Source organism: Rhinolophus sinicus, linkage group LG02 (genome assembly GCF_036562045.2).
Source record: "Rhinolophus sinicus isolate RSC01 linkage group LG02, ASM3656204v1, whole genome shotgun sequence".
Classification (NCBI taxonomy): Eukaryota; Metazoa; Chordata; class Mammalia; order Chiroptera; family Rhinolophidae; genus Rhinolophus; species Rhinolophus sinicus.
In genome coordinates, this window is record NC_133752.1 from 189,864,668 (window position 1) to 189,892,429 (window position 27,762).

General features: G+C 42.1%; 1 protein-coding gene across 4 annotated transcripts in view; it reads left to right on the forward strand.

Annotated features, from left to right (window-relative positions):
* Positions 1 to 1,010: 1,010 nt before the first annotated feature.
* HMGXB4 (HMG-box containing 4) overlaps positions 1,011 to 27,762 on the forward strand; it is a 31,038-nt gene continuing 4,286 nt past the window's right edge. The window contains exons 1-10 of one of the 4 annotated variants that reach the window (XM_019728413.2): positions 1,064 to 1,164; positions 1,679 to 2,486; positions 5,698 to 5,796; positions 6,414 to 6,562; positions 6,824 to 6,902; positions 7,988 to 8,943; positions 21,560 to 21,641; positions 22,613 to 22,677; positions 23,681 to 23,786; positions 24,757 to 24,923. In XM_019728413.2, the coding sequence (XP_019583972.2) occupies positions 5,766 to 5,796; positions 6,414 to 6,562; positions 6,824 to 6,902; positions 7,988 to 8,943; positions 21,560 to 21,641; positions 22,613 to 22,677; positions 23,681 to 23,786; positions 24,757 to 24,923 (1,635 nt within the window). In that variant the 5' untranslated portion in view covers positions 1,064 to 1,164; positions 1,679 to 2,486; positions 5,698 to 5,765. Of the gene's footprint in view, positions 1,165 to 1,678; positions 2,487 to 5,697; positions 5,797 to 6,413; positions 6,563 to 6,823; positions 6,903 to 7,009; positions 7,123 to 7,987; positions 8,944 to 21,559; positions 21,642 to 22,612; positions 22,678 to 23,680; positions 23,787 to 24,756; positions 24,924 to 27,762 lie in introns of all 4 variants that reach the window. The other 3 variants (XM_019728414.2, XM_019728412.2, XM_019728411.2) reach the window with 3 other exon arrangements.

The window sequence follows — 27,762 nt, forward strand, 5'->3', positions numbered from 1 at the left end:
TAATCCTTATCTGATCTCTAGTTGGCAGTGTGATCCGAGACAAATCATCTTGCTTCTCTTGGTCTCAGTTTCTAAGTCTGTAAAATGATCAGCATGACTCTATCACTTTCAGGCACCTGTTAAATTCTAGAATGGCAAGACCACTAGGACAGGGGTTCCTAACCTTTGATGGGATCTAAACCCCACAAAAACAACTGTGTGCACAAACACATAATTTTGCATAGTCTCATGGGGCTCACAACTCTAGAAGCCAATCTATATCTCTAACTGCTCTGCTGTAAACTAACTAGAACACTCCTGCCTGGATTCCTCTAGTGACGGGGAGCTCACTACCTCACAAGGTAGTCAAATAGATTTGAACTGCTCTAGAAAAATAAGTTCTTCTTCATATTGAACTAAGATCTGTACACTGTAGTTTCTACCCATTCGTGCACTCTCCAGACAAATCAGAAAAACCCGTCTCTCTCCTGTGTGCGAAATGTCTTCATTTCTCTGGAGACTGTTTCTAACTTTTAAATGCAAATAATTTATGAGGAGAAATGCAGATGATTTGCCATGCAAATTATTTTACAGTGCACTGTTCTAAAGATATGTTCTTCCACCTCAGCCCAAATATGCCAAACACCCAAATGCTGATGCTAATGGTTCCAAATAGGCACCCTTGCTATTGATGTGCTTGTATCCAGGTTTTGCAAAGAGGAGAAATACTGTATAAAAATACCTTGAAGGAAATAGTATGTTTTTGGAAAGAGCATTGCACTAAGAATCAGAAGACTTGGAGTAGCACCTGCCTCCCACTCCAACTAGCTGTGTATCCTTGGGCAAGTCACTTACTCTGAGGCTGTTTCTCATCTGTAAAACGTGACGAAACCTACCTCAGTGGGATGTAGGATGCAGTGAGGATTCAATGACAGAAGGTTCGGAACGCTTCTAGCCCAAGCTAGGCACCGAGCAAATTCTACAAATACTAGTTCCAGCGCTCAGCAAGCTCCGCGGGCCATTCGATGCGCTCGGCACTCTTTCACTAGCGGGATTCCCCTTCGCTAGCCCGAGTCTGCGCTCTGGGCTCGACTGAGGCTCCCTGGCCGCTCGCGCTTTTCTCTCCTTCTCCAAGATGGCGGCGATCGGCGGCGCGGAGGCGGGATCCGGGCGAGCCGAGTGAAGGTAGCGGCGAGCGGAGCCCCCACAAGGCCGGGCTGGGCCCCCACCCCGAGGCGGCAGCGGCCCTGCCCCGCCGCCACCTGCCGCCTGGGCCCCGCGACACCGCCGCGGGGCGCCCCAGGCCCGTCGCGGCCCAGCCCAAGGGCCGAGCCGGGGACTGGAGTAGCGGCTGCAGTCCGCCCCCAGGAAGGGGCTGGAGCGGGCCGAAGGAGGAAGCCAGGCGAGAGCTATTCAAATGGGGAAGGCGGGAAAGCTGCGGGGCCGGGAGGGGCGTGCGGCCGCCCTGGGGCCTGCGGGCCGGGGCCGCCCCTCCCCTGCCTGGGCCGTCTCCGCCCTCGGGGGCGCGGGGAGGCCGCCGGGGACGCGAGAACGCGGGTCCCGGCTGCGGTGCGGATAGGGACCCGGGATGCGGGGTCCCTGGGGCTGTCAAGGCGAAAAGGCCCTGGGGCCGGAGCGGCGGGAGGGCTGGGTCCTCGGCTGGCAGCAGAGGATGCGAGTAGCTTTCTTTTTTTCACAGAGCTTTGTTGAACTAGCTGTTGCTGCAAAACTGCCGGGAGAATCCCATTGGTTTGCCGTGGGGAACACACAAGCGGTGGTCCTGGGGGCTCTTTGTGTCAATAACCCGGTGTTGTGTGTACTCTCTGCGTGTGACCCAGTTTGAACGTGCCTTCGTAGTGGGGTCTTCTCCTTGAGGGCCCGTTTCCCCCACCGCTGTTACTTGTAGATTCACTTTATTTGATATGAAAAAGGAGAGAAACATCTCATTCTCTTCTCTCTGGTGGTTAAGCTGGAGGCTGATTATCTATCCTCACACCGTAGCAGAATAAATAAAAAACTGAATCCAAAGTCAAGCCTGTTGATTGGAGGAAGCTTGTCAAAATTTGTGTTGCTGGTTTTTTGGAAATGTGTGTTGTCAGCGGATCTGTGCGGTGGTCGTGGTTCCGCTTAATTGCTCTGCAATGAGAGGATTCAGTCCCCATCCCGGGCTCTCGGCAGTTTCCAGAGCTGGCAGGGGCTGTGAGTGCTGCATAGGTAGGTTCTTGGAGGAGGGAGTGGCAAGGATTCGGAGGCGCTCAGTTTTGAGATTGGAGGAAATCCCGACGAAAAGGAGAAGATGTCACCGGCTTGTATCCTAGAAGTAACAACAGTAACAACAATTCAGACACTGGCGACAGCAGCTGGACGTGCATCTTCCTTTTTCTGCACTGACTGGCAATTTGAGTTCCTGAAAGGAGTTCTGGAAGAAGAGACCCCGGAATCTTGAACAAGGCTCTCATCCCGGACCAGACCTGGATTTAGGATTTCCCTCACTGCCCGGTGTCCGGGTTCACTTTGTTCACTCTTTCAATACTCATTCCCATTCTGGGATGAAGAAACTTGTTAGTGATTGCTAGGGCTCAGATTACATCCAAAACTCACCTTCTGAAACTTTTTTTTTCAGTATTTATAATTTGGACTTTGAAAATAGCAGAGTACTTGATTGAGGATTTGGGGTATTTACCTAATTACTTTGGTAATCCGGAAAGCTGTGCCTGAACATGACGTATATATTTATCTACAAGAAGAGCAACTCTGCCACCCGTTTTTCACGTCCTGAAGAAAAATCCCAAAAGAGCCATTTAACAATTTGCACATTTCACAAGTACACAGTTTTATGACCACATGTTTTTTACTTCCATAAACAATATTGAATAACGAACTTTTACTTACATTGTAATTTCTTAGCACACTGATGAGAGGAGCAGAACTGTAAAATTATCCCTGCCTCTTTAAGTTTGACAACATTGAATTCTATAAACCAAAATTACAGAATTCAGGAGAATGGGTTTTAACACCTGTTTTTATTTGCCAACAGTTCATGTAATTATGGCCTCTGTTTTCTAATGTGAAAAATCAAAGCTAACATTTTTCATTTTCACTAACCCTCACAACCTGCTGCCTGACCCTGAACTCCGAATTTGTCATGGGTCACATTCGAGACCCAGAAGGAATATCGGGAATCATCTGATCTTACGTAAATGTTGCCCTAACTCTGCCTTTCTTCCATACTGTTGCTTAAGACTTCTTTATCTGGTTTCATCTTCTGTGAGTCAGCAACCAAAACTAACCCCTAGGCTGCAGTAATATCCTGATTTTAAAGAACCTAGAAATTCAGGGTCGGTCAGTAGTTACCCAGCTGTGAGGGACATAGTCCACTGTGTTTTTAATTTTAGTTGTTTAAGCTCGTGGCTGGCCCAGTTTTTTAGTGACTGAGACTTGCCTTCAGGCCACGGTCATTTTTTTCTTGCAGGTTATTTAATCCTATAATTTATGAAATGCTCTTCAGTGTTTTTTACGAAAATTTAAGCAGTAGGAGGCCTAATTCTAATACATGATGCTAACACCAGCATGGGTTTTCTGTGTTGGCCTGTGCCTGTGAGGGTCAGCTCCTAATTTTCTGTTCCCTTGCACAGCTTTTTAAATTCACTGGTTGTTTTTCAAAGCAGTCAGTGTTGACACCATGAGCACTTTTTCGTAGTCCAGTAAGAGGCCATTGTTTTCTTTCTCATACTGTCTTTAGAGGTACTTATTCCTGTTTTAACGGTTAGTTGTTCAACTCTGTTTTATGTTTTGGTGCTACAAAGGGAAGCCCTGGTTATAAGTCTCAGGACCTGCCTCTGCTTCATATAAAAGTGCATATTGGTGTCGACAACGGATGGTGGCCATATTGATGATGTTGAATATTTAAGATTTTTTTCCCATTATTTCTCAAGCATTGTTTGCCAGAATTCATTTGGCCTGGGAAACATTTAACTTCAGGTCTCGAGCTGTGGTATTTCTTGGCATTATCAGCCTATGAAAACTAATGGGATCTATATATTTTTCTAATAAACTTGATATTTCAGTGTCAATGAGATGATACACTATTTTCAAATGAATGGCTGTCATTCCGTATGACATTCTCTCTCCCCTTACCCCTTTTGGAGTTAGTGCCAATTGGGTGGAAAGGGGAAGAGACAGTAATTTGTGTTTGAGAAAGTTTAATGCTTAATACTAAACGTGAGAAACTGGCTACGTTGTGTCTTGCTTCCTTATATTTCTACGTGAGACCTGACCTTATATCCCATTCGTTTCCTATGAAAAGGCCTTTGAGCAAGCAGTTTTCCAGTTTATCTTTAAAATAATTCAGGTCATTTTGTTTCTTTACTTTAGCTTCTCTTACCAAGTCCATTCTTCATTCCACTTCTTAGAGAAGTGGAGAAATGCTTTTTTGTGTTTCTTTCCTTGATCTTCTAAGTCATTCTAGGTGATAACTTCTTTTTTCTGTTTTCAATTTAGGCATATCTATGCGTTGTGCTTTATCTGACTTATACAGTTAAGCCTTTTCATTTCTTGTAAATACAACTCTTGTGAAAGTTTTCCTTGTGAATTAAATTTTTTCTTTTGTTTCACAAAAGTTACACACTTCAGTATTATCCATACCTATGTGAAGGTATTGTCAATGTCTCAGCGAAGTGTTCTTCGGCGTTTCTAAATCCCATTATAGTAATGAAGGTAAAAGAAGATTTAAATAAATGACCAATCAGATCAACTTTTAAGCATCTCACTAAGTGGATGAGAACATTTTCAATATATTTAGTATGTAATATTTAAATTTAACGACTTCATGCAGGACTTGTGACGTTGTCTGTCCCTAATATATTTGAAGAATTTTACCTTCGAGTACAGTTTATGGCTTGCCATCTTCAACGTCAAAGTGGACATATAAACTTGAATGCCAAAAAAAGTAATTTTAACAAATTCAAGGCAATACTTAGAGCATTTAAGTCATAGTAATTTTTCAAATTACTTAATAATCACAATTTTATCACCAGTGGACAAATGACAATTCTTCCCTGTTTTTACCTGGCCTTTAAGAAAGGCTTGATAGTATTGAAAGCTGCCGTATGGCCAACTAACATAAGTGTACCTACTTTTACACTTCTGTGATTTTGAACAATTTCACGTAGCTCAACAAAATGCATACAAAAAAATATGTTCTAAAGGTCTTTAATGTCCCTATAATGTGACCATTTCTGTCTAAATTGCAATACAATAGATTTTAGCCTGTCACCAAATGGTAGGAGTTTATGGTCTCAAATGTGTGGTGTAATCTCTCTTCCTCTGCATCCTGCTTATCTGTGCATTTTATAACCATGATTGAACCTCTCCCTCTGACTTAATGTCGCTTTTTGCCCTGTCTCAGTGTTTGTTGTCAGTCCTGTTGGCATTTCAGAAATTCTCATTAATTTGGAAGTATTCTTTACGTGGGAGATATTTCATATACCTCCCCAAACAACGACTTTAATTCATGAATCAAATCAAATTAAGCCAAGTGCACTTCCTACAGTTTCAAGCCCAATATACTTACAAACAGAATGAGGCGGTGACAAGACTCTCCTTTATTTCTTGCCGCCCTTCCAGTCTGCCCTTGGATCACTCTGCATTTCCATCTGGAAGGTTGCTTCTCCACAGTGATTTCGCATTACAGGAGGGTTTTCCTTCTTTGTTCCTCAGGCCTGGTCCTGTAGCCGGGAAGGAGCCTGGACACAGTGACACATTCTCAAAGGCCCTGCAGGACCGCCATGGCTTATGATGACTCCGTGAAGAAAGAAGGTATGACCCCTTACTCTGAGAAGCATTCCAAAGGGTGTGTCCTCTTCAACCCCTGCAGCCCATGGACATAGAGACCAGGACTGGCCATCACAGCCTGGACTCCCAGGTGATGATCCAGAGCACTGTTAAGCCTCCACGTCATCCCCAGACTGGGCCCATGGAGACGAAAACCAAGACAGGGTTCCAACACAAGAGTCTGAAATAGTCCACTGGGGTGATCTCTTGCAGCACTCGTGGTCCTTGCCAGCTCCAGTGTGCAGGAGTCTGGAGATAGGAGTCACGTATTGGACTCCCACAGCACAGCACCTGAATCCTTATTTTCAGCCTTACCTCTGCAAGTCTATGTCCACCTGCCAGATCACAGCTAAGAAACCATTTCTGAGGATGCACATTGGGCCTTTGCATAGCGTAGAACCATTGCTTCTTCAGATTCGATTCTTGTATTTGCAGCCAAGTCATCAAGAAATACTCTTGTCCCCTTGGATCTAGACTTGTATTCCAGTGGACTTAAGGAAACATTTTAATTTGGAAATGGAGGGGCTGTGGCATTACGTATGTGGTGATTTGGTTACTTACTTGACTGTCTCATTTCCTTTCCCAAATGAACCTGTGCTCAGATTGCTTTGATGGTGATCACAGCTTTGAAGACATAGGACTAGCAGCTGGCCGAAGCCAACGAGAAAAGAAACGTTCTTACAAAGATTTTTTAAGGGAAGAGGAAGAAATTGCTGCTCAGGTCAGGAATTCTTCCAAGAAGAAATTAAAGGTAAATTCTAAACGTGTGAGTTAGGAAAATTTTAAACCATTACACATCATATTCCTAATATTTGAAGAAATATTAGGAATATGTTTACTTTTAAAAACTTTTAAAAAGAAAAGTAAACATCATTCCCGTCTATCTTTATTATTTTCTGTGTTTTACTTTGTTTTCTGAAGTCAGAAATCATCAAAAAGCAAGATTAGTTCCGCACTGCTTTTGCCTCATCATCTTGTTCATTGGTCAATTCTTCTTCCTCTTTAATTCTAGGAGAGTGAACTTTACTTCTTGGGGACGGACACACACAAGAAGAAGAGGAAGCACTCCTCTGATGAGTACTACTATGGAGGTAAGGGTGGGGAAGGGCCGCAGGTGGGACAGACACATCACTGGTTCTTGGAGTCGGGGTAGGGGCAAGGGATCCAGATGTTGCTGACTCAGTGGCCTATTTAACAGGACAGTGGTTCTTGTTCTGAGTGCCGATAAACCAGTGTGAAGGAGGAGAGAGGTGGAGGGCTGGTATTTTGGAGGATTCAGCATAGAAGAAGTCTTCATTTGTGATACACCAGGTACCAGGTTCCTTCTCTCCCCAATCATCCACTTCTCTTGTGCCCATTGTTACCCAGCATCCCTTTTGCCATCTGTAGTCCTGGGCCCTCTGGCCTGCCCCTCTGGGTTACTTCTCAGTCCAGTGCATATCCACTCACAGACCAGCTTCTTTGAGCTATATTATGCGCATAGCTGACAAGACTAACTCTGTACTAGAATGGGTTTGTGCTGAACACAAACAAACAATACTCTGTCTGCAGTGTAATCTAGATTGTAACTGCAATTGACCCTTGAACAACATGGAGGTTAGGGGCGCCGACCCCTGTGTAATCGAAAACCTGCACATAACTTGTGACTCCCCAAAAACTTAACTGCTAATAGCCTATGACTGATCGGAAGCCTTACCGATAACATACACAACATATTTTGTATGTTATATGTATTATGAACTTTATTCTTACAGTAAAGTAAGCTAGATACAAGACAGCGTTATTAAGAACAGCATAAGCAAGAGAAAAGTACATTTAGAGCATTTATTGAAAAAAATTTGCATGTAAGTGGGCCCGCGCAGTTCGAGCCCGTGTTGTTCAGGGTCAGCTGTACTTATAACCCACAGCTGTAGCCATTCTTCTGGGGATGCTCTCTCTGGTTGCTTGTGAAGACTCAGTGAAGAAACACAATTCTAGTGGCGAGAACTGTCTCCAGGGTCAGAGGCAGAATCCACCAAGCCAAGAAGCTCAGGGGCATCGTCTCTGAATGTTAAGAATTGGTTGAAGGGCCTCCCCTTGAGTTATTCCTCGTGTTAGTTGGGTGTTTTGGGTGAGAGAGAAAACTTGTTGGAAGTTGTTTTGTCGTATGGACACTACTTCTCTTGATTATTTCTAGATATTTCGTCTTTGGAATCGTCACAGAAGAAAAAGAAAAAGTCCAGCCCACAGTCTGCTGATACAGCTATGGACCTGTTAAAAGCTATCACTTCCCCACTGGCGACAAGCTCCAAGCCGTCCAAAAAGACAGGGGAAAAATCCTCTAGTTCTTCAAGCCATTCAGAGAGTAAAAGGGAACATCACAGGAAGAAAGTCAGCGGCGGCAGTGGGGAACTATCCCTGGAGGATGGTGGTTCCCACAAATCCAAAAAAATGAAACCGCTCTATGTGAACACTGAGACACTGACCCTTCGTGAGCCTGATGGTTTAAAGATGAAACTTATTCTCTCACCAAAGGAAAAGGGAAGCAGCTCAGTTGATGAGGAATCTTTTCAGTATCCCTCTCAGCAAGCAACTGCGAAAAAATCCTCTAGGAAATCGGCTCGGGATGAGCAAGGTGCTTTACTCCTAGGACATGAGTTACAGAGCTTTCTGAAAACAGCCCGGAAGAAGCACAAATCATCCTCAGACCCACATTCATCTCCTGGCCCCGAAGGCTGTGGGTCTGATGCTGCCCAGTTCCCAGAATCCCACAGTGCTAACCTGGACCTTTCAGGGCTTGAACCTATCCTAGTAGAATCAGACTCATCCTCTGGTGGGGAGCTAGAGGCTGGCGAGTTAGTGATAGATGATTCTTACCGGGAAATCAAGAAAAAAAAGAAATCAAAAAAGAGCAAAAAGAAGAAGGACAAGGAGAAGCATAAAGAGAAGCGCCACTCCAAGTCCAAGAGAAGCTTAGGACTTGCTGCTGCCACGGCGGGAGAGGTCACAATGACACCTGGCCCTCCTCCCAGCGTCCCCTACTCGGGAGCAGCGGCCCCGCCCCCACCACTGCCTGGCCTCCACACAGAGGGGCATAGTGAGAAAAAAAAGAAAAAAGAGGAGAAGGACAGAGAGAGAGAAAGGGGAGAAAAGGTAAAACTTTTTTTTTTTAAGTAGTGGTGATAAAAGATGAAGCAGGTTTCTCCTTGATGGTAGTAAATGGACTTGGAATTAAGCAGCTCAGGTGACCCACTGGAAATATAGCAAGGTGACTCTCTTGGTATGATACAAAGTATAATATACCGGGGGTGCCAGAAAAATGTATACAAGTGGACACTTTGGTCAACGTTGCTCAAGCAGGAGTTCGCTGTAACCAGAAGTGTCTGGACGCTGATGGTAACCACTTTGAGCACCTCTTGTGATTGCAGAAGTCAAATATGACTTGTATTCATCTTTTATTATCGGTATATATTGAGTATTAAAATTTTAATATGTTTTCCTTAAAATGTGTATACATTTTTTTGGCACCTTCTGTATTACCAGTGGCCGAGTCTGGTACAAAAATAGGAGCAATCTTAATTATTTGTAGGTTTTCTTAATACAGTTGTTGTCCTGTTGTGCCCGGCATAGATTTAGGTATACCAAGGCTTATTCTGACTGGTACTTAGCATTCATAGAAGGAGCTAACCCCCATTTCTTGCTCTCAGCAGCACTGTCTGCCTGGGGCAGTTGAGAGCTATGAAAAGGTATTCTGTCAGTTCATTTTGAAAAATAGGTGTTCAAAATTCGGAGAATCATAACCAAGTTAACAGAATGAGCTAATGGTTTTCCACTACCTGGTGTTGGCTGCTTTCTGATATTTTTGGTGACCAGTGCGTGTTCTTTTACCATTCGAGTGCTTACCGTTTGCCAAGTCCAGTGCCACAGTAAGTGCCAGGAGGTGCAGAGGAGCAGGGCCTGCTTGCAGACCTTAGGGAGCGCCCTGTTGAGGCAGGAGGAGCAGTCAGCCACCCTGGCTTGATTTCTTTCTTCACAACTTGAGAAGTTTTCTAGCAGTTGTACTTTAGGGGCTCATGACAATATCACTAAAGACTCCCTTTTAAAGAGAAACAGTTTTTCCTCTGTTACCAAGGGAATATATTTTTGTAGAAATTTAGAAATTCAGAATCATAGAAAGAAAAAAATCAATCATAGTTTTGCCACCTAAGACATCCATTTTTCTTCCTTTGTTTATAGTTCTACAAAATGAAATGTCAGATAAAATCTGAAAGAAAAGCTACTAAGAAAGAGAAAATCAAATATACGAGGTGTGATCAAACAATATGGTGAATGTTTAAATTTTTAAAAAGTTATTATAGGGCGGCCGGTTGGTTCAGTTAGTTAGAGCGCAGTGCCCATAACACCAATGTCACCAGTTCAATTCCCACATGGGCCAGTGAGCTGCGCCCTCCACAACTAGATTGAAAACAACGACTTGACTTGGAGCTGATGAGTCCTGGAAAAACACACTGTTCCCCAGTATTCCCCACTAAAAACATTTTTTAAAAAGTTGTTACAGTAAAAGACACATTGCCGTTAATCCCCCTCAAAATACTCCCCATCGCATCGAACACACTTATCCCATTTTTCTTGCCACCTTCTGAAGCAGTTCTGGAAGTCCTCTTTCATGAGTGTCCTTAGTTGCGCTGTCATGGCTGCCTCAATGTCCTGAAGCAGTTGAAAACATTTATCTCTCATGGTCATTTTGACTTTGGGGAAGAGCCAGAAGTCACACGGTGCCAAAGCCAGTGAATAATGTGGATGAGGACACACCGTAATGTTTATTTGACAGAAATTGCCGTACCAGAAGCGATGTGTGACACAGAGCATTGTCATGATGGAGGAGGATTTACAGCACACTTTAAAACACACCTTCTCTCAACCGTAGCTCACACCCGACTGACTGCACCAAACAAGTTGAAACTTGTCACACACTGTTACTAAGGTTCGATGCACCGCTTCCCGTATTGAAGATCCCTGCCTTTCTGTTGGATGGCACTTGGCAGCAGCATTAACTGTATTGTGTAATCACAACGAAAGTCTCCATGTCACACATCGCTTCTGGTGTGGCAATTTCTGTCAAACAAAAACATTACAGTGTGTCCTCATCCACCTTATTCACCGGATCTGGCACCATGCAACTTCTGGCTCTTCCCCAAAGTAAAAATGACGGTGAAAGGTAAATGTTTTGAATCGATTCAGGACATCAGGGCAGTCATGACAGGGCAACTAAAGACACTCATGAAAGAAGACTTCCAGAACTGCTTCAGAAAATGGCAGGAACAATATGATAAGTGTGTTTGAAGTGAGGGGGAATATTTTGAGAGGGATTAATGTAATGTGTCTTTTACTATAATAAATTTTTTCAAACACTCACCATATATTTTGACCACATCGTATTACTAAAAATTTGGGAATGGCAATTTCATTTCAGTCTATACTTGAGATGCAAGTTATTTTTCCCACTGCAAAGAGTGCAGAAAACATGTCTTAGAAAGAAAAACAAAACTATACCTTTTGAGCCAAGAATCAATATGAGCGTAAAGAACTGGATAGTCAAATGCTAGGTCAGGTTTTATTCATTTGTTTGAAAATTGCTTCATGAAATAGTATATATTCTGTGTAAGGCTCTATTTATCTTAAGAATTTCCATTCTAGTGATAAAATGTCATAAACGGTCTTACAGAGCTGAATGGGGGAGGGCAGGATGGCTGGAGAAAGCTTAAAGAAGAGAAAGGATTTCCGTGGAAGGGAATGCATGGGGGCAGAGAGACGTTTAGGAAGTAGCACTGCAAAACAACTGAACTCTATATACCATGTTTCCCCAAAAATAAGACCTATCTGGAAAATAAGCCCTAGCATGATTTTTCTGGAGGACATCCCCTGAACATAAGCCCTAATACATCTTTTGGAGCAAAACTTAATTCTATGTTTCCCCGAAAATAAGACCTAGACAGACAATCAGCTCTAATGCGTCTTTTGGAGCAAAAATTAATATAAGACCCGGTCTTATTTTTATTTTATTTTTTTTAAGATTTTATTGGGGAAGGGGAACAGGATTTCACTGGGGAGCAGTGTGTCCCTCCAGGACTCCTTCCAAGTCAAGCTGCCATCCCTTTAATCTCGGCCGTGGAGGGCGCAGCTCAGCTCCAGGTCCAGCCTCCCGCTGCTAGTTGCAGGGGCACAGCCCACCATCCCTTGCGGAAGTCAGACCTGCAACCCTGTGGTTGAGAGGATGCGCTCCAACCAGCTGAGCCATCTGGGAGCTCAGCGGCAGCTCAGCTCAAGGTGCCGTGTTCAATCCTAGCTGCAGGGAGCGCAGCCCACCATCCCCTACGGAAGTGGAGGAATCAAACCGGCAACCTTGTGGTTGAGAGCCCACTGGCCCATGTGGAAATCCAACCAGCAGCCTTCGGAGTTAGGAGCATGGAGCTCCAACCTCCTGAGCCACTGGGCCGGCCCTGGTCTTATTTTACTACAAGACTGGGTCTATAATACAATATAGCATAACATTATATTATAATATATAATAAATAAATATAATATACTAATACCTGGTCTTATTTTACTGTAAGACCGGGTCTTATATTAAGTTTTGCTCCAAAAGACGCATTAGAGCTGATTGTCTGGGTAGGTCTTATTTTCGGGGAAACATGGTAATCCTGCGCTTCTCACTGCCTGGTCAGTCTTTCCACCTGCATGCCTTGTGTACCTCAGACTCCTGCATCTCCTCCTCCGTCTCCTATATTCCTCATGTCCTACCAGTCATCCCATACACAACACTTTATTATGAAATTTTTGAAACAAAAAGAATTGAAAGAATTGTCCAGTACATATGCCACTCACTGAAATTCTACAGTTAATATTTTGCTCTTTGCTTTATCATACATCTATCCATCCATCAGTCCATCCTATCTTTGTTAATGTATTTGAAAGTAAGTTGTAGGTATACATACTTCACTCCTAAATACTTGCATATCATTAACTTCAGCTCATTTGTTTTCTGAGCTTTTTTTACATAAAATTTACATACAATAAAATACACAAATGTTAAGTATACGTTTGATGAGTTATGATAAATGCACACACCTGTGTGACCAAGCCTCTGTCAAGATAGAGACATTGCTGCCATCCCACAGACCTCTCTCCTACCCCTTCCCAACCCCCACCCACCCCCTTTGCCTCTTATTAGTCTGCTTTACATATACTGTGTGGGAGCTAAGCTTGTTTCCCATGCATTCTCATCTCCATTCCTTGGCTCATTCTTCTCAGTGCCTTCTTCCTCTTCTCACATACATTGAAGCTGTGGCTTCCCTTCAAGACCTAACCAAGTGCCGCCTTTTCTACGCCATCTGACCCTCCAATCAGAATTAACTTCTGTGCTCCCATAACACCTTGCTGTCTCTCGCTTACTGCATTTATTTGTTTCCTTATAGCAGTTACCTTTGTACATGTTCCATTTCCCCTATTAAAGACGATAAGCTCCTTACCGGTGTTTTAGCTCCTAGGGACTCTCTTAGTCACCTTACTAGTGCCTTCAGCTCCTCAGTGTCCTTGGAAGCATTTTGTGACATATGTCAAATGAATGACTATATGGATGAAAACATGTGAAAAAGCAGATTCTAGAGAGCAAACTAGAGAATGTCATGCCAACATGAAGGGCTTGGCAGAGGGCACTGGGGGTTGTGGGCAGCGTTTCGATGTTCTCTAAGGGATAATTGGAGAATAAAAACAAAAGAACTGCACCAGCTGGTTTAGACTAAGAGAGACTTGAGACAAACCACCCAGCAGGTTGTTGTAGTCCAAGGTCAGTAATGAAAGCCTGAGAGAGATAAAGTTGAAGAGACAGAATCAGGAGATACTCGGAGAAACTCTGACAACTGGGCTTTGACCTGGCAAGCCAGGAACGTAAATGAATGTAAGCTTTTGAACCTGGGTACCTGGGAAAATAAGATTACAGCCTCCTCAAGGATAGGGACTCATTTATAATTTCCCCATGTGGCTGGCAGTTGCTAGTGAAAAATGAATTAGAGTTTATGGCAAAAACCTTATTACAAATCAGTATTTGATCATGACGGTCCAAACCTGAATTCGTCGTATTCTGAATGTAGCCATTTATTTATCCAACAATCATTAATGGACATACGCCATGTTTTTCAAAGCTGACCTATGTATAAAAATTTCCTGTGGAGCTTTAAAAAATATATCCTTTCCTAGGTTTTGTTTCCGTATGAAAAAGAACTGTCTAAAAGGCCACCTAGGGGCTGAAAGGAACGCGTCACGATTGGTGTTCCCTCAGCCTGCAGTGAGCAGACTGGAGAGCTAGCTGGTAGGGATGCTAAAGCCTTCGGCAAGCCCTTCCTGCCTTACTTAGGTGCCGTGGCCGAGACTGGCTACAACTAGAGAAGCAAAAAGAATGGCTGGTTTGGGAGAAGAAGATAAGTTAGGTTTTGATTTTAAGGTATAAGCATCGAGAGATTCAACATCCCTAAGTGGTTAAGAGAGTGAGCAGATAGGTAACACTTCAAAGGTGCCTTACTTTGGGTTTTACTAAATCAACAAAAGCCCATCCACTCCCACTCAAAATGGTATCTCTGATGTTTCCACTTCCGAGGCATGCCCTTCAGTTACCTGTGTATGTTCCAGAATGTTCACATTCCTCTAAGCAAACCAAGGCTGGCCTGGTCCCTTGTACACTCGGGTGTTGCTCCAAAATTCTGAGCTGCAACTAGACTCATGATGGTACTTAGTACATAAATTCTCTCTCTGGTAAGCCTGAGGTTGAACAACACCAGCACTAAGTGGTAAACGCTAGCAACTACTGTCTGTCGAGCCCTGCTACGTGCCAGGTTCTCCGAGGCACTTGACATATACAGCAGTCGTGACTGGTAGGTATCGTTAGCGCCATAGGACAGAGGAAGAAACTGAAAAGACATGGAGCCAGAATTTTCATACAGGTTTCTTTAACCCCAAGCCTGTACTCTTTCTGCTCTAGCACATGCCTTTCTAAAACTCTTATTGATGGCCACGCAGTGGCATAGTACATCTTGGATGAGGCTAAAAGGAGGTTCTGGGTCAGAGGAAACCAACCTAGTGTGCTGCTGTCTGAGGTTAGTCCTATGAAGGCATACAGATGTTTTACATTGAAGAGGCAGAGTGTAATGAAGTGGCCGAAAGCTGGGGCTCGGATTCAGCAGACTTGGATTCTTGTTCTGGTCTGCTACTTACTAGCTCTGTTTTCTTGAGGTTGCCTCCTCACTTCTCCACTCATTTGTAAACTAGGATTATTTAGATTAAATTAGGTGAAACATGTAACGTTTAGCACAGGGCACGATTCAGTAAATAGCTGTTGTTACAATTACAGTTGCTTTCATTCTAAATTCTTCAGAAGCATAAGATATACTTGAAAACATTTTTTAAACTTTTTTTCAACCACTCACAGTTCACATTTGACTAAGCAAAGGAAACTACACTTTAATAGTTTTGTTTTTGTTTTGCTTTGCTTTTTAATAGAACACCCACCTTTTAGGAAGCAAACTACAGTTATCTCACTTTTTGAAAAAGTTAAGAACCAGAAAGAAAACAGGATCTCGTAAGGAGCCAAAGTGGATGTTGTAAAGCGAGTTTCTTACAGCTCATTGGAGTGCTTCGTGGGTGCTGGGGAAAGGAGCGGTGCTGGAGACGTGTCACGTGACCTCGCTCTGAGCCTGTTCTGTGCAGGACAGCGAACTAGCTCTCAGCCTCCTTCACCTACAAGGGTGTTGTGAAGATCAGACGAGGTAACACACGCTCAGGGCTTTTCGCACACAATTCTGAGACTTTCTTACTCGTTCAGTGCATGTTTATTCTGTGCTTCCATCGCTCCAGGCACTTGCCAGGTAAAAATGAATAAGGTAGTATCTGCTCTCCAAGAGCTTTGGCTGTAGTAAGAAGAGGGCAAGTATTCAGTGGTGAGCCCCAGCAGAGCGATGCCGAGGGAGTACAAGCAGAGCATGGGAATGGCAGGCAAGGGTTCCTGGGGCGGCGTCGTCAGAACTGAATCTTGAGGCCAAGTGGGAATTAGGAAAAAAGTGGGAGAGCTGAGTAAGAATTAGTAAATTTCGATAATAGCTGAGTGTATAGATGTTTTACTGTATAATGTTTTAAACACTGCACTAAGTTTTTTGTCTGGTATATCAGTGGATTTTCACAAGAACCCAGTGAGGTGTAGATATTATCTCCGTTTCACAGAAATAAGCTTAAAGAAGTAAAACTCTCTGCCTCAGAGCATACCTGTTACAGTGGCAGAACAGGAACTTGAACCCAGGTTTTTCTGATTGCAGGGTCCATGCTTTTTCCACCATAGAGGAAGAGTGTTTATATTCAGTGGTGTATTATTAGAGAGAACAGAGGTATAAAGTAGATTTTAGAAAGATTTCCATTCAGAATGGTTAAAATAAAAACTTCGATGTGGAAACCTTACTTCTCTGGCACCCTCTTCATTAGCCAGATCAGATTTAGATTTAGGGATCGCAGTCAAGTTCATTCAGAAAAGCATCAGATGGTGTAATGGTTATAAGTACAGGCTCCAAAGCCAGACTGACTGCGTTCAGAGGCTGGCCCCGCCACTCCCTAGATATATGACTGTGGGTCTCAGTTTCTCATCTGTAAAATGACAGTAATGACGGATGGCACTTATCCTTGGAGGATTGTTAGGGGGTTTATGTGAGTTTCTACAGGTCATGCTTTTATAACCATGTCTCCTGCACAGTGTTAATATCTGAGAAATCAGGTTCCTGTCATTGGCAGAAGAAAGCCAAATTTCCTTTTTAAGATTCACAAGTAGTGTTTTGCCTTAACCCCCAGAAGTTTTATCCTTTAAAACAGGTGCTTAAACTAGAGTTACGGATGGGCTTGAAGGGGGCTTTTCATCAGAATTTCAGAGAGCTCTACGACCCAAAAGAGCTAAGCAGGACTGCTTTTTATAAAGAGCAGTAAGAAGTTGCCCTTTGAAAGGTCTTGATATTTTGACAAATGTCATGAAACATTTAAAAGAATGTTCTGGCTCCAGTATTACAACATTGTGAGTCACACTTAGTAAATGGATTTGTTGCAAGTCATTTGCTACTAATAATCAAGTATCCAAGATTCCAAATATTAACATTTTATTCAATTAAAGGGGAGTCCATAGTATTCCAGACACAACAACCACTGTGATTCACTTGCAGTACTGTATGTTTTCTTGCATGAGAGAGTCTAGAGTAGAAATACTGGCCTGGCATTTAGAATCACGGGGAAATGTTTTGTAGGTATAGAGATCATCCATTACTTGTATATTTCAACTACTGATTTAGAAAAAATGAACCCTGGAAAGATTCTAACCCTTAAGTTTGAATTCCGAATTTTAGGTCCACAGACTCGAGTTGCATTTTACACACTGGTTAGGTTCGAAGGTCAGCACATAAGGTGAAAACTGTCAGTTTCCCTTGGAAATCCCTTAGGAAGGCTCCACAGTGAAGGCAAGCAGATTCTGAGTCCAACCGAATGTCATCAGTCCAGTGCAGCTAGATTTTTCTCTCTTCAGCACCAGATGAAGTCATTGGCATATGTTTCCCCAGAACTATCGGGGGAAAGCAGATCTGTGCTCTGTGTCGTACTCACTCCGTGGACTAGATCCCTGTGGAATCACCCAGAGTAATCGACCCAGAGCATGAGCACGCCGTTTTCCCATCCCCCCAATGACCAAATAGAGAATTTAGGTAAACTTGTGTGTGTGTATGTGTGTAGTGCCTCTGCATTGTATCTTGGGCCCAATAAAGGGGGATTTCAAAGGAGGGAGCCTTAGTTAGACTACTTAAAGCATTTGGGGGCATGAAGCTGCTACTAAATCAATACAGGAGATAGGGCGCTCATAACTCTGTAATATCTCTAAACGGGACTGGCTCCACCCAATGAACAGTACAAATGGGACCTTTACTATTTAAATGAAATGTTTAAAGTAAAGGCCTTCTTTGTCTGATTTAGGTCATATGATTTCACTCAATGCTCCTTCACCAAAGTTTTCTGTTTAAAAAAACTTATATTGGCTTTTTGGATGCCACAACTTCTATTTTGAAAAACACAGAGGGAATAGAAAAGAACACATTGTTGTTTTCTCTTGTAGCACAACAAATTGTCACAAACTCAGCAGTGTAAAACAGCATTTATTTGTTATCTCACAATTCTGGACATCAGAAGTCCAGCTGGGGCTCAGCTGGGCACTCTGCTCAGGCTCTCACCAGACTGACCGAGGTGTGAGCGACGTCTTCTGGGTTCTCATCTGAGCCTACAGCTCCTCTTCCGGGTTGGTGGCAGCTCACTCAGGTTTGTGGCAGTATTCAGTTTTCTGCTGCTGGAGAACTCATGGCAACTTGTTTTCTTCAAGTTCAAGGCCAGTCAGAGAGGGCCGGCTGTTGCATCTTGTCTCTTTTACGGGCTCGCTAATAAGGTCAGGTCCACGCGAGATAATCTCCTTTATGATTAACTCAGATTCAGCTCACTGGGGACCTTAAGTCCACCTGCAAAATCCTCTTTGCCATGTAACATAAAATAGTCATGAGCATCGGTGGCCCATCGTATTCATCAGTCCTGCCCACACTCCAGGGGAGGAAATCAGACAGGGCGTGTAAACCAGCGCACGGAAATCTGGGGAGCCGTCTTGGAAGTCGGCCTGCCACAGTGATAATTGATAATATTACTGAGTACCTGCTGAAGTGCCCTACCCCGTCTGATTAATTCCTGCCTTTGAGTGAAATGATGTTTCCAAGTTTGACTCACAGGGAAACTAAAGCTCAGGGAAATAAAGTAATTTGTGTGACTAGCAAAGAGTGTGGTCGGGATGCTAGCCTAGACCTGCTGGCCCCCAAAGCCCAGGCTCCGTTTTGCCGCACTCTCTCTTCCCCTCCTTTCCGATGCGTTTCTTTTTCTCCAACCCCTCTGTTGTTGCTGTAGGTCGTTGTCAGCTGTCATCCGTCCCAGGCACTGCTGCAGCAGCCCCCTGAGTGGTCCTCCTACCTGTGCTCTCGCTCTTCTCCAGTCTGTTCACCACCGTCCTAAAGTGCAACCTGACCGTGTAACTTCCTGTGTAAAAGACCTGAATCGCTTCTTTCGGGCAGAGTCCATACTCTTAATACAGGTGACACAGAGTCATTCTGTGGGCTCTGCCTATTCCTCCCCTCTGTTTAATGAAAGTACCACATGTTTCCACTGCCTGGAACACTCTTGACTGCTCTTCATCAGGATAATTGTACCAGCTTTTAGGTCTGGATTAAATGTCACTTCCCCCATGGGCCTTGTCTGACTCCCTCATTAAGTAAGGTGCTCCCACGGCATGTTCCTGTAGCATCCACTACTTTCCCTATAATATTGCATTTCAGTATAATAACAGGTTTATGTGTCTTATCTATTAGATTGTGGGTCTGATTCTTGGCTATAGTCCCAATGTCGGGCACCTAGTGGTCCCCTAATAAATATTTATTGATAGATGAATGATGGAGTATTTTGATAGGTTACTTTTTTATGTTGCCTTTGAAATCTTTCCTTTTTACTCTCTGCTTTTCCTTTTTCATTGAAATACTTTTAACATCACATATCAGAAGAACCATCCACTTTATGTGTTTTACTCAGGATCAAATTGTATACGGTGAAGCTGGGAAAAGATGGTGGGCCTTTAAACTTTAAATTTCCACTATTTTGTGCTGCTTAACTACCTTGTATAAGATCTGGGCTTTGAGCTTCTCCTCCTAACTATTCACTGTACCCAGTACAGGTCTTCAGTAAATAATAGTTTATTTTCTACATAATTGAATAAAGTCCTTTATAAAAAGGAACCCTTTCTTCAGTATGTGTATTTGAACCATATATTGGGCAAGAGTTGTGATTAATTTTGTAAAGTTAGTTTTAATTTTATGTTGCAACTATAGATAGCCTTGTGGAATAGGGAGCAGTAACCTTTTGCAGTATTACATCATGTTTAAGAAAACATTGTTAAAACTCCTTGCGAGTTTTATACACCAGATGAGCCGTGAGCTCTCTACAGTTGAGAAAGATTTGGCTTTGTAGAGACTTCCACAAATTATTCTTGCATCGTGTACTCTTGTAAATGTCAGGCCTATGGATATGCTGTTTTAAAAGATTAGTTTAAGATTGTTGAAGCTAAATTTGTAACAAACATGCCACAATTTTTATATCCAAAGACTTGCCCTCTCATTCCAAGCATTTACTGTGGAAGGTGTTACAGAAAGAAATGTTTCCATTCCTCAAAATGGCTTCAGAATTCCTTTTAGAATTAAAGTCAGAGCCATCAACCAGGTTTTTTATTGTCATGAGTCCCGGCCAGTCTTTGGCTTTTGAGGGCAGGGACAACAGCATTAAATACTAAGTCAGGTAGCAAAGCATGTGACCAGGCTTAGTTTAAAACGAGGTGCAATTCTCAGGTCATGAGACAGGACTATGTTGTTTGTTGGTTTGTTTTTAGTCATAAAATCGGACTCTTAAGGCAAACAGAACTTCCCAGTAATTTGTAAAGCCTCAAACGTTCATATCATTTTAATAACTGCAAGTCCAGAAAGGACCATCTTAGGAGGAGATGGAGGACAATCATCATAGTTTGATACTTACAGATGAAATTTTAAAGGCAAGCCGTACTGAAAACATCTCAGTTTATTAAATAAAGATTATAAAGGGATAATTCTTTTCTTTTTAAATAGTAACTTTTTTTGTAAAGAAGCAACATGTTTTCTTTCTTTGGCACATAATGTATAGCCTGGAAGTCAAGCTACCTCTGTGGTAGTCCCTGTGGTGTTAGAACTAGCTTAGCTGTGGGACCCAGGCAACTCACTGTTGTCTGAGTTTCCTTTTTCTCATCCTCAAAATGAGAGGTATGGACAGATGCTACCTAATGTGTCTTTTCAGGTAGGAAAACTTTTTTCCCTCAGTTTATGGACAGTTGTAAAATGGATAATATATAGATAATACAATCTGTTGTTTTAAATATCCCTCGCTGAACTGGTTATTTCTCAAAAGTCACGCTTTGCTCTTGGAGTCGTCATAATACAATGAAGACTAAACATGCTTCAGGTCGTGCAAAGGAGTTGGTTGAAGTAAAAGAGGTTCATCTTACATTGACTACAAAAGACTTGTCTTTGTTATTTACTTACCTCTCACCTTGGACCACAAGAATGTGAACAAGAAAATAATGATAAACTACCAGTGACAGTAAAAGCAGGATCAGGGAAATTCTAAGATTAGAAATCAAAACCAGAACAAAAAGAACATGGATTTGGCTCTTGGCTTTCAAAGTTTAAAGAGAAATTGTGTGGTGGTTATTTCCTGAAGATGAGAAAATCCCAGGAGAGGTAAAGAATTTTCTTAGCACTTAATTCTGAAAGTATATGTAACATGGGATTATATATAGGAAGAAGGAAGGGCTTTACAAATAATTATCACGCAGCTGCAACAACCTGAAATATCTAAAAATTAGTTAGCATGTGTTTTTTGTGTTTTTTACATTCTAAGAGTAAAACTGATAGTCATTTCTGAGTGATAAGTAACATTGATTAAAAATTAATTTTCCTGTTTAGGAAAGTTCGTCAGTAGTTTAGAACTTTCCTTGATGAAGAAGTATCTTTCCTGTTTTGTGACCATAGATTCAGGCTTACTCAAATTGTGTTCTAATTAAGTGTCACTCTGTTCTATTTTTCTGTGGCACTAGCCAAAAAAGAAGAACATGTCGGCCTACCAGGTGTTCTGTAAAGAGTATCGTGTAACCATTGTGGCTGACCATCCAGGTATAGGTAAGAACATGTCTGAACTTGCGTTTTTCACTTTCCGTTTGTATCTTTGAAGCGGTGCAGTTAATTCAGTCAGTCAGCAGGCAGCCTCTTCCCACAGTGTTAAAAGAACACAAATCTCATTTTTTCCCCTCAGTTCTGTACTTTAGATTTTGTCTGGGTTCACTGCAACCATAAAAGAGATAAGCTTTTTATTTCTATCTCTTAAATTGATAAAATAGGAAACCGTAAAATTAAATGTTACGAAGCACAGTACGTAAGCATGCAGTTGTTTATTTCCAAGATCCCACAGTTGCCCTTTTCCTGAAACTGCCCTTGGGTGTGGAGCCATAGTGAGATGACTTATATTGTTGATATTTGTCTCTGTATTAGAAGTTAGTGAGGTGAGAAAAACACTACACTACAGACCTTGGACAGGGTACTTAACCTCTATAAATCTCACTTGTCTAAGGTGTAAAAAAGCTTCCCGAACTTCTCATCAAGGTTGTTGTGAGGCATACGTCAAGTACCATAAAAGATGGGAATGTACTTTATAAAGACTGACCTTGCTCTACAAATGGAAGAGCAGCGTTCACATCTGGGGGATTGCTTCTGAGCTGCTCTAGGGAAATTTTTCTTTGGTTCTGAGCTCTCAGCAATTCAGTAAAATTCTAACATCCTTTATAAATTCTACATATTTTCTTCAACCTAAATTGATAAGCCCTGTATCATGCGATCAAATTAAATTAAAAGACACTAGAAAGAATAAATCCCTAGAGAGTAGATGTGTGAGGATTTGAACCTGTCTCATGACCACCAAAACAGCCCCTTCCCTATAGAAAAGAATCTGGAAAACTGATGGGGTTTGGTTTTCTGAAAGAATCTTGTGCTATTTAAATCTCATTTTCAAAACCCTTTTCCAATTTTTGCTCTCATCAATCTTCTGTTTTGTTCATAAACTTTTACTTTATTGGGTTTTTTATTCTTTTTGCCAGATTTTGGGGAACTTAGTAAAAAACTGGCAGAGGTGTGGAAGCAGTTGCCAGAAAAGGACAAACTGGTAAGGACACTTTCTTACAAGCATGAGTTTGAATCACTTTATGCCTTCCAAACTGTGCGATTCTCCTATAGCCCTCTCAGCCAAACGGTGCTGAAAACAGTGAAAATATGACAAATCAATGGAAAGTGGTTTAGTAGAAGCGGACGTTAACACTGGTTGGTACACATTTATTCTAGATGAGGATTTAGCTGCAGGGATGCTGTCTTTTCTAACCTCTTCTAATTTTTTGCAACAACCTTCCATTTGAGTCAAAAGATGACCTAACTTGGTCAGTGATTAAAGTGTCAAAAGACAAACTCTAAAGTCCCATTACACGAACACCTACTACTCAGCCGTGATCTGAGAACTGAGGAAAGTCATCCACTTAATAGTCACCGCAAATAATAAAAACATGGGACTATGTTTACTAGGTAGCCAGGTTCCTGGTCAGGTCATCATCCTCACCAGCCACTACCAAATAATGTCCCCTACTGTCAAGAAGCTGGTAAGACAGTGATAAATGGTCACATCTCAATCGTTCATAGTTGTTTTCCAGTTGAATCATATCGAGGTGGTCTTCAAATTAGAATTATCATCTTGTTTTAAGGTGCAGCTCATCTAGGTGAAACAACTAAATATTTCTCACCCAGGTGGATTATCTTTAGTTGCTGTTTCTGTGTCAGTGTTACCCTGCTGTTGCTATTAGACGAAACAGTTAAACCTCATGGACATCATACTGAGCCAGCTGTTTACTCCATGACTTTACATTTGGACCTTAGAGTGATCGAAAAGTCAGGCTGAGATCCGACCTTTAGCACTGAGGGATGTTTGTAGGCCTCCTCCAAGCTATGCCTGTAATTACTGCCTGTAGCCTGTTCCGTGGCCCTCGGCTTAAAAGTGAGCATTAACCCTCTGTCTGCCCTGCCCTCCACTCTTCTCTTTCTTGTCTTCATTCCATGACTGCTTTCCCTTTTAGTTTTTGGTCCTTTTTAATTTATTTTATTTTGACCTGATCTGACTGCAGATTTGGAAGCAAAAAGCTCAGTATCTGCAACACAAACAGAACAAAGCAGAAGCTACGACTGTGAAAAGAAAAGCCTCCAGCTCAGAAGGTTCCCTGAAAGTAAAAGGTAGTTACCACATCCCTCTCCTGCTTTGAATTCTTTTCTGTAGAACACTAAATTTTCTTCCTTACTGAGAAATTGGGAGAGCAGCCTATATTAGAAGACAATGTTGGTACCCAGGTATTACTGAAACCAGGGGCCAACCGTGTCCGGGAGCTTGTGCAGCCTGCACCGCTCAGCCAATAGACCCACACAGGAGTTGGGTCATAGAATAAGTGTTTATTACCAGAGCACCAGTGGTCTGAGAGGGCAGTGGGTTAACACCTCCAAAAAGTGCCTTAACATTCTCAGACCGGCTAGGGGTATTTAAGGGAAGATGTGGGCGTTCCTCCAGAAGCTACTTGAGGGTTCTGGGGGTCTACATGGAGGCTTCCCTCTGGCAATGTGGTTTTCTGGTGGAGTCAGCAACCCAGGAACAATGATGGGAGTAGCCTGGTAGACCACTGAGATTGTGATCAGTCAGCCTAAGGCTATTATTAATCATAGTTTCAGGGTAATTTTCTAAAATGGAAGTGGGTGGGAACAGGGGACATTGCGAGCTCAAGTGGCAAAGGGATGATCTGTCCTTAAGCTATAGATCAAGAAAAGGTAAGACTGGGGAAGTTGCAAGGCTTCTATTACGGGGGTCCCAACCGGGCCCTGCTTCATTACTGAACATTAGAGGTTGCAAAAATAATTTTTAAAATGTAAATCAGCAAATGTTTTCTGTAAAGGGCCAGAGAGTGAATATTTTAGGTCTTGCATGCCAGGTGCATTTTCTGTCACATATTCTTTGTTTTTTCTATAACCATTTAAAAATGTAAAATTATTCTTACCTCACAGGCCATACAAAAATAGGTCATAGCCAGACGTGGCCCATAGTCCATGGTTTTGCTAATGCCTGGTGGAGCTCATGACAAGGGAAAATCAGGAGGGACATTTTGTGTGTTCAAGGCTATAATGAAGCTTGATCTCTGTATTTTATCTCTGTTCTCAGCTTCCTCTGCAGTGTTGTCACCCCAAAAGAAATCCCCGCCCACCACCATGCTGTTACCAGCCTCACCGGCCAAAGCCCCTGAGACAGAGCCCATCGATGTGGCTGCGCATCTGCAGCTGTTGGGAGAGTCCCTGAGCCTCATCGGACACCGCCTGCAGGAAACGGAGGTGAGCACTGCTGTCAGCAGCATGACGCCATTTCTGCGATCCTCTGCATCCATTCGCTCATTCCATGTACACGCACTGAGCAAGTGCTTTATGCTAGATTATGGCAGGTGTTCAGGAGACAGTGATAGAGAAGACATCTGGTGATAGAAACATCTAGAGATTTGGAGTCAAAGTTTACACTAATACCATCCTACTGAAACAATAGCACAAAAGAAGTCAGAATACCCTACAACTTTTTTTCTAGTTTTATGGAGATACAATTGGTATATAACCCTGTAACTTATTTTTATTTTTTAAAAATGCAATGGGAAGACTGAGTACAAATCCCATGCAAGTTTTGATCACTTATACTTCTAAGACAATTTGAATTTTTCTGTGCATTTCCAGCAAGGTTGTGAATAGACGAATTAGATTGTATATAGAATTGAGAGTTCCCTCTACTTTTTTGAAAATAGGTAGCAAATAGGGAATTGAGGTTCTCCAGCTCTTCATTCCTCTGTCCTGTACTTGAATTGTACAGTGCAGCATGCCTCAGGGAGATCTTTTAAGCTTCAATTTCAAAACCACTTAACCTGCAAAACTGTCATGTTCCATTTCTAGTACCATATTCAGTTTCTAATCATATTGCCCCTTTGGCTAACCTCACTACTTATTCTAACTCAGTAGTGTAGTATTTTAGTTTTCTACTGGGTTCTAACAGGATACGTCAGCAAAGAAAGCAATCTAAGCTGCCAACGCCATTTTTAACCTGAGAAATCAGTGTAGGAATATAAAATTATTCACTTGCTTCTATGTGGAAGTTGAATTATTATTCAACAAATAAAATGCCAAAGGCCAGTAGGAATGAAGCTGTATCTGAGTTCTTTGGCTGTTTTCAAAAATTTAGCAGGTATCAAAACAGCTATTTCAATGGACATAGATATTTCCAGAATAAAATATCCTAGAATCCTTATTTATTTTTCACATTTAGATATTCTTATGTTTCCTAAAAAGTTAGAATTAAACATAATTTGTTTTATGCACCATCCATATTCCAGGTTTTTCCTCATGTTTCCATTTAGTTTGGCTAATGTTTGTTGAGTACCAAGGAATTATTCCAAAAACTTGAGGGAGTAGAAAATCTGACTAACTTCCTGATTATTTCTATCATGAGGAAGCTTACAGTCTAATTGGAAAGAGAGACTAGATATATAATTAACAAATTTAAAAAAGCCAGTTTCTGTGAGCGGTTGTTCCGAGTTACATATATATATGTTGCCCAGAAAAGGGAAAGAATTTTGCAGGATCCCTAGTTCACTTTTTTTCATACAACAGTCTTATTGAGATATAATTCACATACCATAAAGTTCACCTTTTCAAAATGTACAATTTAGTGTGTTCTAGTATATTCACAGACTCGTGGACTCATTACTAATTCCAGAACATCTTCGTTACCCCCACAGAAACCCCAGGCCCATTAGTAGTCACTTCCATTTCCCCCTCTACTTCACTTTTTCCCACACTTTAGTTATTTGCATATACCCTCACAATTTTGCAATTTTCATGTATCACTTATGCTAATACTTACATTTTTACTTAAATAAATCTGTCCATGCTTTCACAGTGATATCCTTGATATCATAAGTGTGATATTCTGTTATTTTTCTAATATGCATCAAAATGGATGTATATCAAAATCATTGTTCACCTATGGGCCACCTGAAATTACCTACTGCACTTTAAGGAACGTTGATTTTCTACAGTTTGCCCATTTAAAGATTGAATACCCAAAGCCTAATGAAATGAAGTGACGATTACTGGTTTACACGACAATTTTTGTAACAGAGCCCAGCTTGCCTCACATGTACCCCTGTATCATCCTGATGTTACGCGCTCGCGGAGGCAGTCAGAATAATGTTGGAGAACAAAGAGAGTGCGAGGGCGTTGGGAGAGGCTCTCTGAGTGGGAGGTGGTATTCCCACTGGACCTGAAAGGATAGAGAAGCAGGAATGTGTCTCGTGGAGACGTTGAAGAGAGACATTCCAAACCAAGAAAGCCATGTGCTTCTCTGTTTCTCAGCCTCGAGGTCTTCTGCAGAGACGGGTGAACGAAGCCTCCATAAGACCCACACTCACACTTGAACCAGATCATTTGATATGTTGGGGTTCCGCATAAGTTTATTTGAAAAAGGGTTTTACTGCTAAAATGATGAAAACCCGGAATATCCAATGCCTAAGGTGGAGGAATGTTGACTATTAAGGCTCCAGCCCAAATTACAGAGGGTCTTCACGGGCATTCTAAGGGCCTATACTTCGCTGTCCGGAAACTGCTGCGAGTTTTTGAGTAGAGGGTAATGTGATCAGAGCTCTCATTTGGTTTTCTCTGAGAATAGCTTCTATTTAGATTATGAGTGAAAAGAGACGAGAATTGAAGAGAAGTTACAATGTCTAGTCTAGATATCACAAAGATTTGAATTAATCCAACAAATGTTTCCCGAGAGCTTACTATATGCAGAACACCAGCAGTTATTGGGCAGATATAAAAAGGAACAGAACATGGTTCCTGCCCTCAAGTTGCTTATAATCCATTAGGAGAGTCAGACATAAAATATTAGCTATAATTAACAATAGGGTAAAAGTAATGGAATATTACTGATAGCTAACTTGAATTGAATGCTTACTCAGCCAGCCTTGGTTCAAAGTGTTTTATATGTGTTTTTTCATTTAATGCACATGGTACCTTTGAGGGGCAGAATTTGTATTTCTCCTGTTTTGCAAAAGAAACAGAGAGGTTAAGCAACTAACTCTGGAGTTCAGCCCCTAAGTGCTGAAACAGGCTTGAATTTGGTGGCTCGAGGTCC